Genomic DNA, 14748 nt, shown 5'->3' on the forward strand with positions numbered 1-14748 from the left:
GAATGTGGGTGCAGCCCTCACACAGAGAAGTTCCCAAATCCGCACTAATAATACTTACGCCCTTTATTTCCTAAGCCCTAGCCAAGATACATTGAAGTAGTAAAGTATGTCTCAGAACATATGTGCTGCCGAGATTTAAATGTGTGGTATTGGGCTTGTCACGGGCTAGAGCCCGATGCAACCTAGTAATAGTGTCGTGTGCGAAGTCCACGGTTCCCATACTAAGTAGGGGCGACCAGAAGGTCTCCTGAGCACAGAGTCCATGTCCACTCTAGAGTCCGAGTCCACTCTTATCTACCATCCAGGAGTCTACGTTCTTTTACTTATTACTAGTAAGGATTCACTACCATATTCACCACCACCACCACCTGACCGTAGGCTAGCCGCGTGGGAGGGTAACCCCATGGGAAATTCCCTCCCATATCTTCCCACGCGAAATTTCTCTGTTTGAGGTCGTCTGGGACTCTTCAGCAGAGGCGTGAACCCCCTGCACAATGGTAGTACCCGGGTCCACCTTTGTGACTCCATACTTGGACTCGACATATAACTCAGCGCCAAAGTCCATGAGGAAAATGACGATCGTAGACGTTAGCGCGATTGCAGGGGGCCATGAATAGACTGCCCAATTGCCAGTCATTCCAACGCATGAGTTCGGACCGATCTCCGCGTAAGCAGGATCTTGCAAATGGATGAATGCCGTTGCCACGATCACTCCCGTGCCGAAGTAACGAGCAAAAAGGTACACATATAGTGGAATTTTCAGCGATGGAATCCGCCTCGCGACAACAGGGAAGAACGTGGCCGCTGTTGAGACTGCCAAGATGACAAAGATGGAAGAGATACGAGCCCCAAGGTGACCATTGTAGTTATTTCCGGATGCCGAGAGACAGCAGACGACTTGGGCAGGGTCCGCTGTGCTGAGATCGACATTGTTGGGGTCAAATGAGGAAGCCATAACGATGAATTGAGTGGACTAATGTAGATGGGCTGATATTGAGGGCATCGACTTGGCTTAGGTATACGAACCGTGTTGAGTACCTTGGCAGCCGCGAACAATCTCTGCCAGTAAACATGGCCCACAACCGGAAAGCTTAGCCTCCCTTCCAAGCTTAGTTTCTCTTGCGAGATATACCATACGGATCTAGCCCCCTACTAGGTGGCCGTTTTGAGTTCAAGGTTCTCCATTACCGCCAGGGAAGTGGTGCCATATTTGGAAGGTCAATATCCTGTAAGATAACGGCATGTATAAGCAGATGCCATCAATAGGTGGTATTCCCTCATGCCCATGAAAACCATAGGCTGTGGTAGTGTCTGTTGGAGCATTATTGACAGATAAAGCGGCCCATTAGATACTATAAAAGACATAAATATCAAAGATGGTGACTTGTCTGACCCGCACACACATTACTTTATCTCAATGTACCTTACTAGACACAGTGACCGGAAAGAAATCTAAAATAGATTGGAAGGTAACGCAAACCCTCCGTTGGCTGTAGCCTGTGGGTTTGTATCAGGTACTGCGCAGTACTTGCAAGAAGAAAAATTTAGGGTCATGAATTGCCTAATACCGCCTTGGAGGGTCTAATCTGGATCACAGAGGACTGCCTGAGATACAGAAGCATGCAATGCATTCCATTGTATCTGACTGCGCAAGGATATCATAATTACAAGCGGGTTTTTACCCCCAGGCCTGCAACAAAATTTTGAGTAGTTTTTGCTTCTACATACTCAGCGACCTTTTCCCTTATATCGAAGCCAGTGATCCGGATTACGAATGCATGTGAGCACCTTCGAGGACAGTGAAATTTTCTGTCATTCGCTCCACCAGAACTAAGCTATCTTAAGTCAGGTACCTTTCTAAACTATCCCACGGGCTTGAGTACTTGGTGGTTATTTATTTCGCTTACTCCGTACATGGCGCTCTGCCCAGTGAGTTAGCGGGGTCATGATTCCCATATTTAATTCCTTCCTTCCTGACATCTAGCACGCCCTAATAATAGAATGGACAAGTTGGGCTTTGACCCTTGACCCACAACCTGCCAAGAGATTTAAATACAGGGAATATACCATATGTATTACTTATATTTGGATATGCTTTACATGCTAAGGTATATTACAACTCTTATTCTGTATTATACAGGCTCATGGTTTCTTGGCGGGTTCGTGGGTAGCTTGTGATAGGCCTGTGACCCCTGCACAGTTTTTAGTTAGCAGAGAGTAGGCAGTCACTTGACATAAAGATGAAGATAACACCTATTCACTACTATGTATCTGATTGCTTACTCCACACTATAAGCCATCTCAAAATCCCATCGACACCGCCGCCAGATGATGAAATCAACTTTCCTACCCTTCCTGTATCTTTATGCTGCTGCACTAGCTGTCCTTGCTAATACTAAACCCGCGCAGTAAAAATCTCTCGTCTGTGTGGACGCTATGTTCAAACAAGACAAGGTCTATGGTCACAGTGATGCTATATACGACCCGGTGCCAAAAGAAGACCAGCTATTCAGCATCGAGTTCCTTGAGATTGCCCCGACGCCTATTCTCTCGTAAGATCCCCTCCTTGATGTGCCGCTTAATGATAACGTTTTGAAATCCTAAAGTGACCGCTTCTTTTTCGCCTTCCTTCGCGGCGATCTACCTGAATCTAAAAAGAAGGAGCTAGCACTTCCTGATGAGGGCCTCATCGATGCGACCCTCTCTTTGAGCGGCTCTGTCGTTTACGCGGATGGTAGCTACGATGACTCAGAGTCCCTTATATTGCCGTTTAAGACTGCGACATTCAATGACTGGACCCACCTCACCATTCGCGATGCCTGTGGAACTCAGGTTGACTACTTATGTAGTAGCGGCCGCAGCGACATATTACTAGATTTCCAGATTCCTTCAATGTTTGTGAGGAGCGGTATGTGGACTTTCAATGTTGACGCGAGACTTGGAGATAAAGACAATACGTGTCTATTTGCTATATCGGTGGCGCAATGGTTAGACGGGGGGCTTCGGTGATAAAGACATACATGCATATTTGCTATGTCGGTGATGCAATGGTTAGACGGGAGCTTTGAGAAGTACTATTAAGATCGAGAGCAACGTACCCCTTGCTTTACTTTGAAACGATCTCCCCGGTATTTGATGACTTGCCAGAATATTTGGATCTTTTGCAGCAGAAACTACGGCACTGTTGAGTAGTGCCACTTTAGAGGCGGCAATATAGTCAGTAGGAGGGTCGGAGATCAAAGCATGGTCTGAGAACTTGAGATTAAGCTCACTAATTGCATTGCAGTCCTTGGCTCCTTGCTGCATTTAAATGGGTGAATGAATTGTCTCCCAGGTCAAGTTCGCAAGGCGCGCGGCTATCTAAAACTTGTGGAACGAGGTTCATTGGTTTGGGCCAACGATGCCACACAATCACACAGAACACAAACTAAACCACAAGGCAGACTCACAGGCCCTCTCTATTGACCCGTTAGCATTAATACGTACTCACGAGTTTCAACCAAAATTGGTTAATGTTCCCTTAAGATTATCTCCAAAACAGTTAACCAGGTAAGACATGTTGAAGCTATAGAGAAATGTGCTAGCTAGAACAGGTTGCTTTTGGCGCATGATGCTCCTCAGTGGCTTACGGGGTCGTGCCTGCCACCGACGCCTCAAGGAAGGAGGTGAACGAGGCCTGAGACATGATGTTGGTCTTACTCCTGTCGTGGGCGTGACCGTGATTATAACGGTGGTGGACCTGCGGTGCCCATGAAGTACACCACGGTGCCGCTCAAGAGACGGGAAGGAATTATGAATCAAAGTCCAAATAGTGTCTATTTCTTTTGTTAACTACATTCCTCCTGCCGAGCTACACTCATGCGTGCTAGTAACTGAACTATGCCATTGGAAAACGACTCCACAATATCAATAAGAGCTATAAACATACCACATATGAAAACTGTCCTAGGAAGGAGGCATTATTGCCTTCCATGTCAAAACATACTGCAAACAGATGCTCTACTACTGATCATCAGCCAACCCCACCATTCTCAACGAGTCCTTCCAGAGTCGGCCTTCGCTCTCCATGTCGTAGGTGTGGCTGGTATAGCTCGCTCCTGAAATATTGCCATCATCGTTTCCACGCTTTGCCTCAGCACAATCAACGAGATACCTGCCCCCCTTATTCTCCCACTCCTTGCCAATAGCAGCCCACACCGTGGTCGCCGCACCTTGCTCCGGGCTCTTCAAGCTCTTGACTAGGGCCTTGTCTTCTAAGATTGCCGCAACCTCCGCGTCGGGAATGTGCTTCGAAAGACCAGTTAAAATTCCCCCAGGATGAACGCTCGTTGCGTGGAGCCCGAGAGAGCCGTAGCGGCGCTCAATCTCGTTAGCCATGTATACGTTGGCGGTTTTCGATTGCGCGTATGCTACCCAGGGGTCGTAGCCCCCTTTTTCGAAGTTGTAATTGTCCGATGCATTGATGCCGTTTCGACGGTGAGCGGCTGAGGACACATTAACAACCCGAGAATGGAAATCGGGGGTCGAGGCGGTCAGGAGTGCTGGCTTCAACAGTTGGAAAAGCAGGAAATGAGAGAGGTGGTTAGTGCCGAACTGCAACTCGTAGCCATCCTTGGTGAATTCCAGATGTGGCACTGCCATGATTCCAGCGTTGTTGATCAGGATATTGACCTTGTCGGTCTTTGCGAGAATTGTCTTCGCAGCGGCACGTACGCTTTCGAAGGATTCTAGATCCATTTCGATGAATTCCGTACGGCCTGCCTCGGCAATGTCGGCCAAGGCAGCTTTGGCTTTGGGGACATTTCGAGCTGTCAAGTAGAGCGTCGCTCCGGTGGCGAACAGAGCGCGCGCCGTTTCAATACCAAGGCCGGAGGAGGTTCCGGTGATGACAATCACCTTGCCCTCTAACTTGCCTTCCATTCCTTCATCTTTGACCACTTGCAACGCTGTTGGTCGAGAGTCGCCTGGTCCCTGGGGACTAAGGTGAGCTGCCGCGTATCGTGACATCTTATGGCAGCGGATGTGGCTGGGATTGATGTGGAATGAACAATGGAGGAAACCGTGAAAACAACGACGCTTGTGCTGATAGAGGAAAAGTGAAGGGAGGAAACTGTGCATTTATATTATTTGCATGTCATTGCATTCTGTCTCTTCTACTACCTAGAGCAGAGAGCTTTGAAGTTAGCTGACTAGTTTTCCCTCTTTCGATCTATTCAAGAAAGTGGTGATGCACTAAGCCTTAGAATGACTTCTCTCACCTTACTTTCAAAATTGGATATATGGGGCCAGCTGACTATTTTCACCTATTTTAGTGAGGATATGTTAGCCTCTAGAAAAACGTCATTGTCTTCTAGCCAGCTATTCCTCTGGCTTAAAAAGTTGAATATATGGTACTGGCTGACTACTTTTACCTCTTTTAGGCTAATCTAATAAAGTGGCGATATGCTAGGATGAACTCTCATCTTACTTTTAATTGGATACGTAGGCTTGGCTGACTACGTTTTGGCTCTTTGGGAGTAATTCACCAATGCGATGATCCGATCCATGGCTCTACCTCCCAACTTTCCTCAGTTGCCGTTCAATATGTGGGGCTGGCTGGCTGACAGATTTTGCCTCTTTGGTCGATAGCTTTTACATGCATCTAGATACAACTATCCTTGCCTTGCGTCGTCTAGAAGCTGACTATAATTTCCTCTTTCATCTGTGTCAAGCTCCCAAACATGGATCCTGAAAGGAATTGTGAGGACTGGACAAGCATCGAAGATAGGAAGCAGCGGAAGAAAGTCCAAAATCGGATAAACCAAAGAGCTCATAGTAAGCACGCCGCCATCTACGAATCTTACTCTGTTCTATCTTTGATTCGTTTAGTTAACTGAGTGCATTAGGAAGACGAGTCAGCGAGAAAAAAGCCCAAGATCCGAAATCTGGACGCCGCCCGTTCCGAGTGGATCGTTGGCGAATTGCAAACGCCAAACCCTCCCAACCTAGCGACACCCAACAAACCTCGACAAACGCGTTGGCAATTCGAACTTCCGGAAGAGCAGTTCATTTAGCACCTGTGTCTGGACATTCTCACCCAAGGTCAAGGCTAGCTGTTGTTTCTGCGGAGTCTGACAGGTCACCCAACGTCCAATTTCCTCTTCCTGCCGACCATTTACTACATCTTATCCACTACAATGTATATCGAGCACTTGCTTCCAATAAAGACGTCTTGAAGCATTTCACGAGAATAGTCACCCCAAGTGATGCTGTTGACAATCTGCAATCCGGCAGACGACTTTGCGGTGGTCCCACGATCATCCACCCCCTCTCAACGGGCCTTCCAGGCTCACTCTTTCCGACACGTTTACAGATGGTTCATCCGCACTCTAACTGGATTGACATGCTTCCTTTCCCCCAAATCCGGGATAATTTGATCCAATGCGAGGGCTATGTTGACGTTGTCGACTTTCTGAGGGATCTTTTTGGAGATATGGTGAACGATAGTCTATCTATCACGCCAGGAGCATGTGAATCCTTGCCTGCATCTGCCCAAATGCTACTTCAAGGGGAAGATGACGACATGGTTACCGCTGGTCGCAGAGGGTTGATTGTATGGGGGGAGCCGTACGTGAAAGAGAGCTGGGAGGCTACTCCGGGATTCCTCAAGAAATGGGCATGCCTGTTAAAGGGCTGCGAGGAGTTGATTGAAATAAGCAATCGCTGGAGGGCAATAAGGGGAGAAGACCCCATTATTCTAATTAATTGATTGATTTGCCGTCTCTTTTGTATGCTAACAGTATGCGATTGATTAAGATTATGACTGTTGTAGTTCCTATCGTCCTTCGAGTGAATGTGAGAGTCCATCCGTATGATCACTGCCAGGACCAAGATGCAACCAAGGAAGCAGGTCCATAGAGTTCAATCTTTTGTACACAATACAGTATCTTCATTCTCGCATGTTAGCAGTGGACAAATACTTTGACTTAATGGACATATAGCATAGTCGTAACTTTTTTTTAAAATATCGTTGTAAAGCAACCTCGGCGCTATTCCACGGTCATTACAATGCGAGTTTTCAATTTGATAATCACATACATCAACTCTCATTGTCAGATAGGAAGATGCCTCTACTTCTGCCTAAGACCATGGTTATAATATATATACACATATATATACCATCCTGCACTATCCTTGATCAAGCGTGGTGGGGACGGACGCTAAGTGGAATGATCACCCATAGATTCCACGACCCGAATCCCCTCATTTTGATCCCGGTACCGTCAATTTGGATCAGGTTGGCCGTCATCCAGTACCATGAGTCAGCTTGGAACTGAGTAAGTCCTCCCACAGGGACATCTACGAATCCTTGTGGGGTCGACTGTAAACCTCGAAGCTGACGAAGACTGCCACTAGCTTCCCCGCAATCCGCGCGTGCATTTTCGACCTAGACGGACTCCTCATCAACTCCGAGGACATAATCACTCAATCCACCAACCGACTTCTTGAAAAGTATGGAAGGCCTGCATTTACTCCATCGATTCGGGCCCAGCTCATGGGCGTCCCCGACTCAACAAACAGCGACCTGTTCCACAACTGGGCCAAGTTGCCCCTCTCCCGCGAGCAATTCGCCCGTGAATTAAGGGAAGAAATGCACCTGCAGTTCCTCAACTGTGAACCGCTCCCTGGCGCGGAGAAGCTTCTAACGAACCTCCGTCGTGCACGTAGCGCTTCTGGGGACCAGTTCGAACTGGCATTGGCATCCAGCACCAAGAGCCATACCTTCGAACTGAAAATTTCCAGACCGGAAACTAAGCAGCTGCTCAGCTTTTTCCCGCCTGAGAGGCGAGTTCTAGGTGATGACCCGCGGGTGCGACAGGGTCGAGGGAAGCCAGCGCCGGATATATATCTCGTCGCGCTGCAGGCGTTGAACTCTGCAGCAAATTCTTGCGGGAAACCCATCTTGCCAAGCGAATGTTTGGTCTTTGAAGATAGCGTGGCCGGGGTAGAGGCTGGAAGACGGGCTGGGATGAGGGTTGTTTGGGTACCGCATCCGGATGTGGCGGTCGAGTATCAAGAGAGGCAGAAGGAGGTGCTGGCTGGGAGGACGGGGATGAGCGAAATTGGAGATGAGTGGCAGCTAGGAGAGATTGATGACGGCTGGGCTGAATGCATCCCGAGTTTGGATCACTTTGATTACGAGAAGTACGGCATCATTGTACCATCCTAGGCAAGCTTATTGGTCCTTCACGGAATGATCGCGGGACATGATATGGGGTGAAGAGTCCATCTACACTATTGATGTATATGAAATGTCCATTATAGATAGCATAGGGATGTATGTGCCGAGGCCTGAACGCTTCCAGAATCTACTATCTGACTATATCTCCTCTCTACGTGGGACGAACAGTTGCTTTCATATAGAGATAACAATCCTTTTGATGTAACAGCTTCATTGTTTCTGATAATAATTTAACTTTCAATAACTCTGGGACAGCATATTTTACTGGTATTCAACGTCACAGCGAGGAAAGAGATAGCTGAATGCGGAAATTCCACGTAACCTAAAATGAAATACTCTGCCGCCTCTCCCGATCTGAATCATCCTCTGCACATATGGCCCGCGGTTAAAAGGTTGTTTGAAGTTATACCGCGTAGTTCTCCCATCCTGATACTGGTTTGCGCCCTGCGCCAGTTTCAACGCTCCCATCCACCATACTCAGCATCCCATACTCGACTAGTGTTTCGCATATAACATTTCCAATCACCACTCCACTTACCTTTAGAGCTCTTTTTTGGAGGACCGTTCCGGCTAGGGCAATAGATTAGGCCTTTAACTCTCGTAATTCCGATTATCGTCTATGGCTTGGAGTCTGGCTAGTCTGTAGAATATCCAATCTCAAGACCCGTTTGTGTAAAATCTGCTGACTGACAAGAATAACTACTCTGGTGCTGGAATGATGAGGCAAGTGTACTCAGTAAACATTGGAAGGCAAGTAGGTACCATCCTTTAATTGGTCTCCAGTGCTAACGTAGAAATATAAAGTGGCGTATCTCGACATCTAGTCATGCTGTTGGTTGCTGTAAGAATACATTGGGCTACGTATGCACTAGTCTAGACAATCAATAACATGATCATACATTTTTTTCATTATCCTTAATAAGACATACGTCTGGGATCATAGTGCTGCTGTATTATGGTTATTACACTTTGCAGCGGATGGTGAGGTCATCCAACTCTAGTAAGCTGCAAGCGCGTCAGACCCTTCTAATGTCAATGACATAGGCTCATATGGACTCCGTCTAGACTACCTGCACCATATGATATAAAGCATCAACTTCGCTCAGCCAGTTGTCAAGTAAATAAACAACCACACGAGAACTCTAATTTACAATTAAGAGTGTACATCACCTATACCAAGACGTCGTGAGTCCGCACCTTCATGTAATTCTTCATGTTCCTGCTTATCATAACATGGGATACTCTTATGAAACAGATGCCCGCTACACAAGGAAGAATGGAAGGCTCTGGCCACAGCCTCAAGGGCCGATTTGTAGTTGAGGGCGTCCCGCACAGTCTCGACTTATACGTTACCAGTGAACTTCCACCCTTTTGAGGTCCCCAATGCCACGGTGACTTACGACTCGCCCGAAAAATTGCTGGGCCCTGAGACGCTTCAACCTAATTCAGAGGCTAAAGGATCCGAGATTGCTTTGTATCTGATGGGTCCATCAGGTCCTCAATCTATTATGGGTAAGGTTGAGCCGCCACTGCCAGAGGAGTTGCATATCTCTGGCCAGGGCGCTTGGCGAATCACTTAAGATGATGATGACGACTAAAGAAAAGTCTACTGTCCTCATTAGCACCTCACTCTTTGTCCAGTGCCCTATTATCTCTTTGTATACTAGGGTCCACGAGCAAATAAGCAATTCAATCTACTGGATGATATATTCGAGGGTACAGTAAGTAAAGAGCCCTGCCTTGGGAATAAGATGGTCTGAGCTCTTAGATACCCCCGCGCTGAGTATGTAGACCACCTGTCGATATAAGCGCTTCATAGAAATGCGGCCTGAATGACCCTGTATTTTGCGCCAAAGCTCATGAGGGAGTTCACTATATGGCTAATATAAGCAACCTTCCCTGCGATGCGGTTGGCTGGACGGGGACTAATATGGTGATTCAGTGCAGATTTGGCTAATGTTTAATATGCATGAGCTTCATTGGAGTTGACTTTGAAATCAAACTCTTCTAGCCCTCTCCAGTGTCTAATAAGCTATGCGTTTACCTATGTAATAGTCCCGCGTGGGCCTTGGGTCCCTTGAAAAGATCCCATCATCTTATTAACCTAAAAACCTAACCTCCTGTCTTATCCTCCTTCCCCCCTAGTTCGAGTTGTATTCGTCCTGAGTAGGTTTGTTTATGACCAGATTGGTCCGTTTTGTGGAACGACTGTATGTTCCTCCACGGCACGGGATGAGGGGTGCGAATCTAGCAGCTTTATTGATGCAAATGAATGTAGATGTAGATAATAGCCATTATACATACCATCGAGATGGGAGCATATATCGAGGCTGGAAAATTTACATAAATTACAATCTGTCTATGACGTAGCGTACATTGGAGCCTAATCATATTATGTGGCTGTCTATCCTGTCAGACCTTGAGTTCGCAAGCTATGGACGTTCATCCCCAGGCAAGCTCCTGCCAACCATCACCGGAATGATATTGATACTCGCAATGACTTTCAATAGGACACTATATATACCAAACCCTATCTCCTTTCTAGCACATACGACCATAGGGTGTGGAAAACAGGGCTTCCCGTCCGCTCAGCCGTACTTAAGCCACACGCCGGCCGGTTAGTAGTTGGGTGGGTGACCACCAGCGAATCCCGGCTGTTGTATGTTTTTCTGCTTTTTTTGATGTCTATCTGCTTTAGTCATTATTACTGAGATCGGTTTGCTATCTGTCTGAGTCTTCACTGACCAACTCTCCTGGCTGAAATGTCTCTGCCCTCTTGACAGTCCTTGTTGCTGCGCAGTGGCTTTTCTTCCCCCTTCCTTATAGCCACACCGTATTTTATTTAGTACGATCTTTAACTGCCGAAAATTCTTGAAATCCTTGACGGCTAATAATAGCAGAATAACTCTGCATGACAGCACCAACCAAAAGAAAGACTTTCTTAGGCAAGGACTGCTTCACCGCCTCCCCCCCCTCCGTTTGCTTGAGAGAATACCTGTCCTGTCCTATCCACCACATCATTCATTCATTCTCTGCCCTTGTTCGCTGTTTTAGATCCCTAGCGTGATGAATGAAACTGGACAGACATCCGCCTTGGTCAAAAGGCTCCACCGTGACCTCGCCCAGAAATATCAACTTCATGGATCGCGAATTGAACAGATATGGCGCTCCTGGGACAAGAGCCGACGAGATAAAGCTGTGAAGGCTGGCGCTGTTAGAGGGAAAGTGCTAGCACACCCGACAGATCAAACCATGGGCAACATGTATAAAGTTATACCGGAGTGGAATTTACGGGACCTCACACAGCCGGAGTCGGACTATCTCCTCGATCATTTGAAGCATCGCGCGACTAAATCTCTCTCAGATCAGTATCATGAGGGAGTCCATGGCTCACCAGGTGATCATGCATTCATTCTGGAGAGCATGCGTGTCAATCATCTGCGCCATGTGAACCCCTTCCGAAACAGTTTCACGTTATTCATCGAGGAAGATCAATATGGACAGTCCTATGACGTTACAGACTCTGCCAAGTACAGAGAAATGATGACCGGGCTATCAACAGCTGTGAATGCTGGGCTCTGCGTTCCCCGGTCGACGGGTGAGCTTATTCTGCAGAGACAGATGTATCTTTTGCAGGCGCTGAATGTCCTGGTCGGGGACATACTCGAGGACGGGTCGATATAGAGGCAGAAGACATCCACGCGACCCGAGAAGGCAGAGATATCGGGTAAGGATTGGCGAGGTATCGACAATTTCATTTCCATGGCACCCCGAAATGGATCCATTCTTGGAAGTCGAGTAGGGACCCGCGTTTTCGAATGCCGTCCTGTATCTGTGAGCATAGTTTTACTAGTGCGATGAGGACAGAGTTACAATATGAAATTGAAATGAAAAATGATCATCGTAACGTTCTGCTACATCGTGTCCACGTCCACTGCCCTTCTCTGGTTCTCCTCGGCTGAAGCAACCCAATTACTAGTAGCAGAAGCCATGCATTGAAACTAGCAATGCCGTCGCAGCGAATCCGAGACTGATGAGCATCCTGTCTCAGACCATGGTGAACAAGGTGTCCATGATGTTGAGGCCGTGACCAGGACATGGTCGATGGCGTCGTTGATTGCTCTCTTTGGTGACTAGGTGCTCGACTTGACGGTTGGCGTTCCCTTTTTCTGAACCAATCTCTGATTCAATACGGTCCACCATAGCATCAGTTCCTACACTACGTCAGTGCGCTCCTATCGCAGGTTCTTTTCAACGTGCCCTCGCATGTCACTATGACTGAGAACCCCATGCGCTCTTTTGCCCTTGAATGTGACGGGAAGGTATAATCCGTACAGCTGGCCGCCGCATTGAAATGAGGAGCATCCACTTCCTAGGAACTTTGAACGGCTAAGCTATAGATTCTGGAATTCTCAATTAACATTGATATTATCTATAAACCAAATAGTACACTGTGAACTGCCTTTGTTCAGCCAGGAACCTCTCTATAACCTCTTCCTCTAGATACAGTGCCACATCCACCCTATTATCATTAACACCTAATTCCATAACCAGTACTTCCCCACCTAGCTTAGGCAAAATAGCATGCACATACTGCAGATAGTTTCCATCACCTATAAAATCTACTTTAACCACTTTCAGTCGTAGCCAGGACGTTACAAGGACATATCGGGATCCCAAGAATGCCTGCCACAGCCGCTGCGGGGAGATCTCATACGCGTGTGTAGAGGTACTTAGCTGGGGAGGAGATGAATATGCTTGGACTGGAGATGCCGAGGTTCGGGTGGGATTGGGTTGGTTAACCACTAACCCTATATTGTATACAATGTATATTTGACCTGTTACTGCATGATAATGATTGCAGTCCTGAACAGTCTAGGTGCTCCAGGGACGATCTATACGAACAAATGTATATACACTATCGTATGATCTTAAATGTTCAGTTGGGAGAGGGTTCTTGATGGGAGTAGTTTGCATCTAATGGCAACTTACTTTTTACTTTCATATTAACATCTAATCCATTAACACTATTTAAATATATCCTTCATTCCATTTTCACGACTAAAGCTACCTTGCCTAGTGACAGACTGATGTCCTATATCCCCTCTACGGCGCGTAGGCAGGATAATGATTAGAAAAATCCTATGCTGCGCGTTCCTATTGTTGTGATTTCAGGGGAATTGACATCAAAAGAGAGAACTAAGCCATTGGATTGGATGAGCGTACTTAGAATACAAAATTCATCTGTGAGAGGCACATTATATAGGCGAGGAGCTAGCTGATCCTTCGGATCCTTCGGGGCTGACCTCAGATTCATAACACCTATAATAGGAAGGGGATCTATACAGCACTTACGCACTGTACTTTTAAAGATTGTATAGCACCAGTAGGGCTGGAATGGAATAAGGGTTCCTTCGAAAAGACTTTTTGTATCCGAATATTCGATAAATATTGGAAAACCTGCCAAGAATCTGCTGTATGATCTGGTTTGCTAACGCCTGTGAATTTCTTATCGTGGCATTGTCATGTAATCATGGTTTACTACATTGCTCTCTCCAATATAGACTGCAACAGAAAACATGCCATATTCCTATTGTATTTTACCGAGATGAGTGATAGCAATATCCCCTTCATACCTAAAATGGATGACAGCTCCTCTCACATTCCCAGATGCTCTGGGTGATCGCCGAGGATTAACTCACATTAATGAATGTGCCTTATTCAACTCACTACAGCCGCGGAGCTCAACAGCTTATAATTTTCCGCCCAGTACCATGGTGGCGCCTCATATGTTAAGTTCCTTCGTTTCTTTTCCGAATATGACAATTCTACCTTAGAGTATGTGACGACATCATGGTAGATAGGGTCCTGATATTAGTGGCTGGCTACATTGGCATTATCGACTGGGAGTCCTACAATAACAAATTTAACTACGTAGTCAACTCAGCAATGAAGAATTTCCAAAACCTTGACTAGCAGAGGTCAAAGATCTTTGGCCCCGTATGAAAGTAATTCTCAAGCTCCATTCCTCTCATTCATAATAGCCTTCATAATAATATCGCAGTTTGGCTTTGTAGCCCAAGGATCAACACTTATCTCTAATCCTGTGAGTGTGATGTTGGCAGACATCGATCAGGTGGAATACAAAGGCCAGGGCGTAGTGTTTCTCATTCTAATACCCTCCTTTGAGAACTTAAGTATTTTCGATTGAAACAGTCTTGCAAGGGAAACACTCGAGACTGGGGATGAAGTATGGATATAGTCCCAATAGAGTAAGAGTTCGTACTGCCTAATGCCAATGACGTCACTCTTTAGGGCTACCTTAATATATTCTGCCAGGCAATACGGGGCAAATCCGAGACTCATACTAGTACTCAGTTCGCACTCATCATCGTGCTGATTCGTCAGCTAAACGAGGCTGCTCCGGTAGCCTGTAGCCTGCTCTTGTCCATCTGATTTGGAGATTTCTTGTGACTTTCAGATGACGGGCTTATGGACGTAGCAATTATGTGATCTATACTTAGGCT

The 14748-nt window shown here is 46.6% G+C and overlaps 5 protein-coding genes and 1 non-coding gene across 6 annotated transcripts; 4 read left to right on the top strand and 2 right to left on the bottom strand.

The window, feature by feature from the left end:
- Window positions 1–379: 379 nt before the first annotated feature.
- Asppvi_005996 (high-affinity Zn(2+) transporter zrt1) lies at window positions 380–955 on the bottom strand (the record flags this gene model as incomplete). The annotated part of the gene is made up of 1 exon (XM_043301904.1): window positions 380–955. One exon carries the CDS (start codon window positions 953–955, stop codon window positions 380–382), a length of 576 nt encoding a protein of 191 aa, XP_043157839.1.
- A 1481-nt stretch (window positions 956–2436) lies between these two features.
- On the top strand, window positions 2437–3009 carry Asppvi_005997 (uncharacterized protein; the record flags this gene model as incomplete). Its single annotated transcript, XM_043301905.1, has 2 exons — window positions 2437–2552; window positions 2607–3009. The coding sequence occupies 2 exons, from the start codon at window positions 2437–2439 to the stop codon at window positions 3007–3009; spliced, it is 519 nt and encodes a 172-aa protein (XP_043157840.1).
- A 993-nt stretch (window positions 3010–4002) lies between these two features.
- Window positions 4003–5007, bottom strand: Asppvi_005998 (uncharacterized protein; the record flags this gene model as incomplete). The annotated part of the gene is made up of 1 exon (XM_043301906.1): window positions 4003–5007. One exon carries the CDS (start codon window positions 5005–5007, stop codon window positions 4003–4005), a length of 1005 nt encoding a protein of 334 aa, XP_043157841.1.
- Window positions 5008–7296: 2289 nt separating this feature from the next.
- On the top strand, window positions 7297–8209 carry Asppvi_005999 (putative HAD superfamily hydrolase; the record flags this gene model as incomplete). Its single annotated transcript, XM_043301907.1, has 2 exons — window positions 7297–7316; window positions 7396–8209. 2 exons carry the CDS (start codon window positions 7297–7299, stop codon window positions 8207–8209), a joined length of 834 nt encoding a protein of 277 aa, XP_043157842.1.
- A 2558-nt stretch (window positions 8210–10767) lies between these two features.
- Asppvi_r0014 lies at window positions 10768–10887 on the top strand. The gene has a single exon (XR_006253302.1). It is a non-coding gene; the product is annotated as a 5S ribosomal RNA (ribosomal RNA).
- Window positions 10888–11287: 400 nt separating this feature from the next.
- Window positions 11288–11905, top strand: Asppvi_006000 (uncharacterized protein; the record flags this gene model as incomplete). The annotated part of the gene is made up of 1 exon (XM_043301908.1): window positions 11288–11905. One exon carries the CDS (start codon window positions 11288–11290, stop codon window positions 11903–11905), a length of 618 nt encoding a protein of 205 aa, XP_043157843.1.
- Between the last annotated feature and the right edge of the window lie 2843 nt (window positions 11906–14748).

The sequence above is a fragment of the Aspergillus pseudoviridinutans genome (assembly GCF_018340605.1).
Source record: "Aspergillus pseudoviridinutans IFM 55266 DNA, scaffold_4, whole genome shotgun sequence".
NCBI classification, from domain to species: Eukaryota; Fungi; Ascomycota; class Eurotiomycetes; order Eurotiales; family Aspergillaceae; genus Aspergillus; species Aspergillus pseudoviridinutans.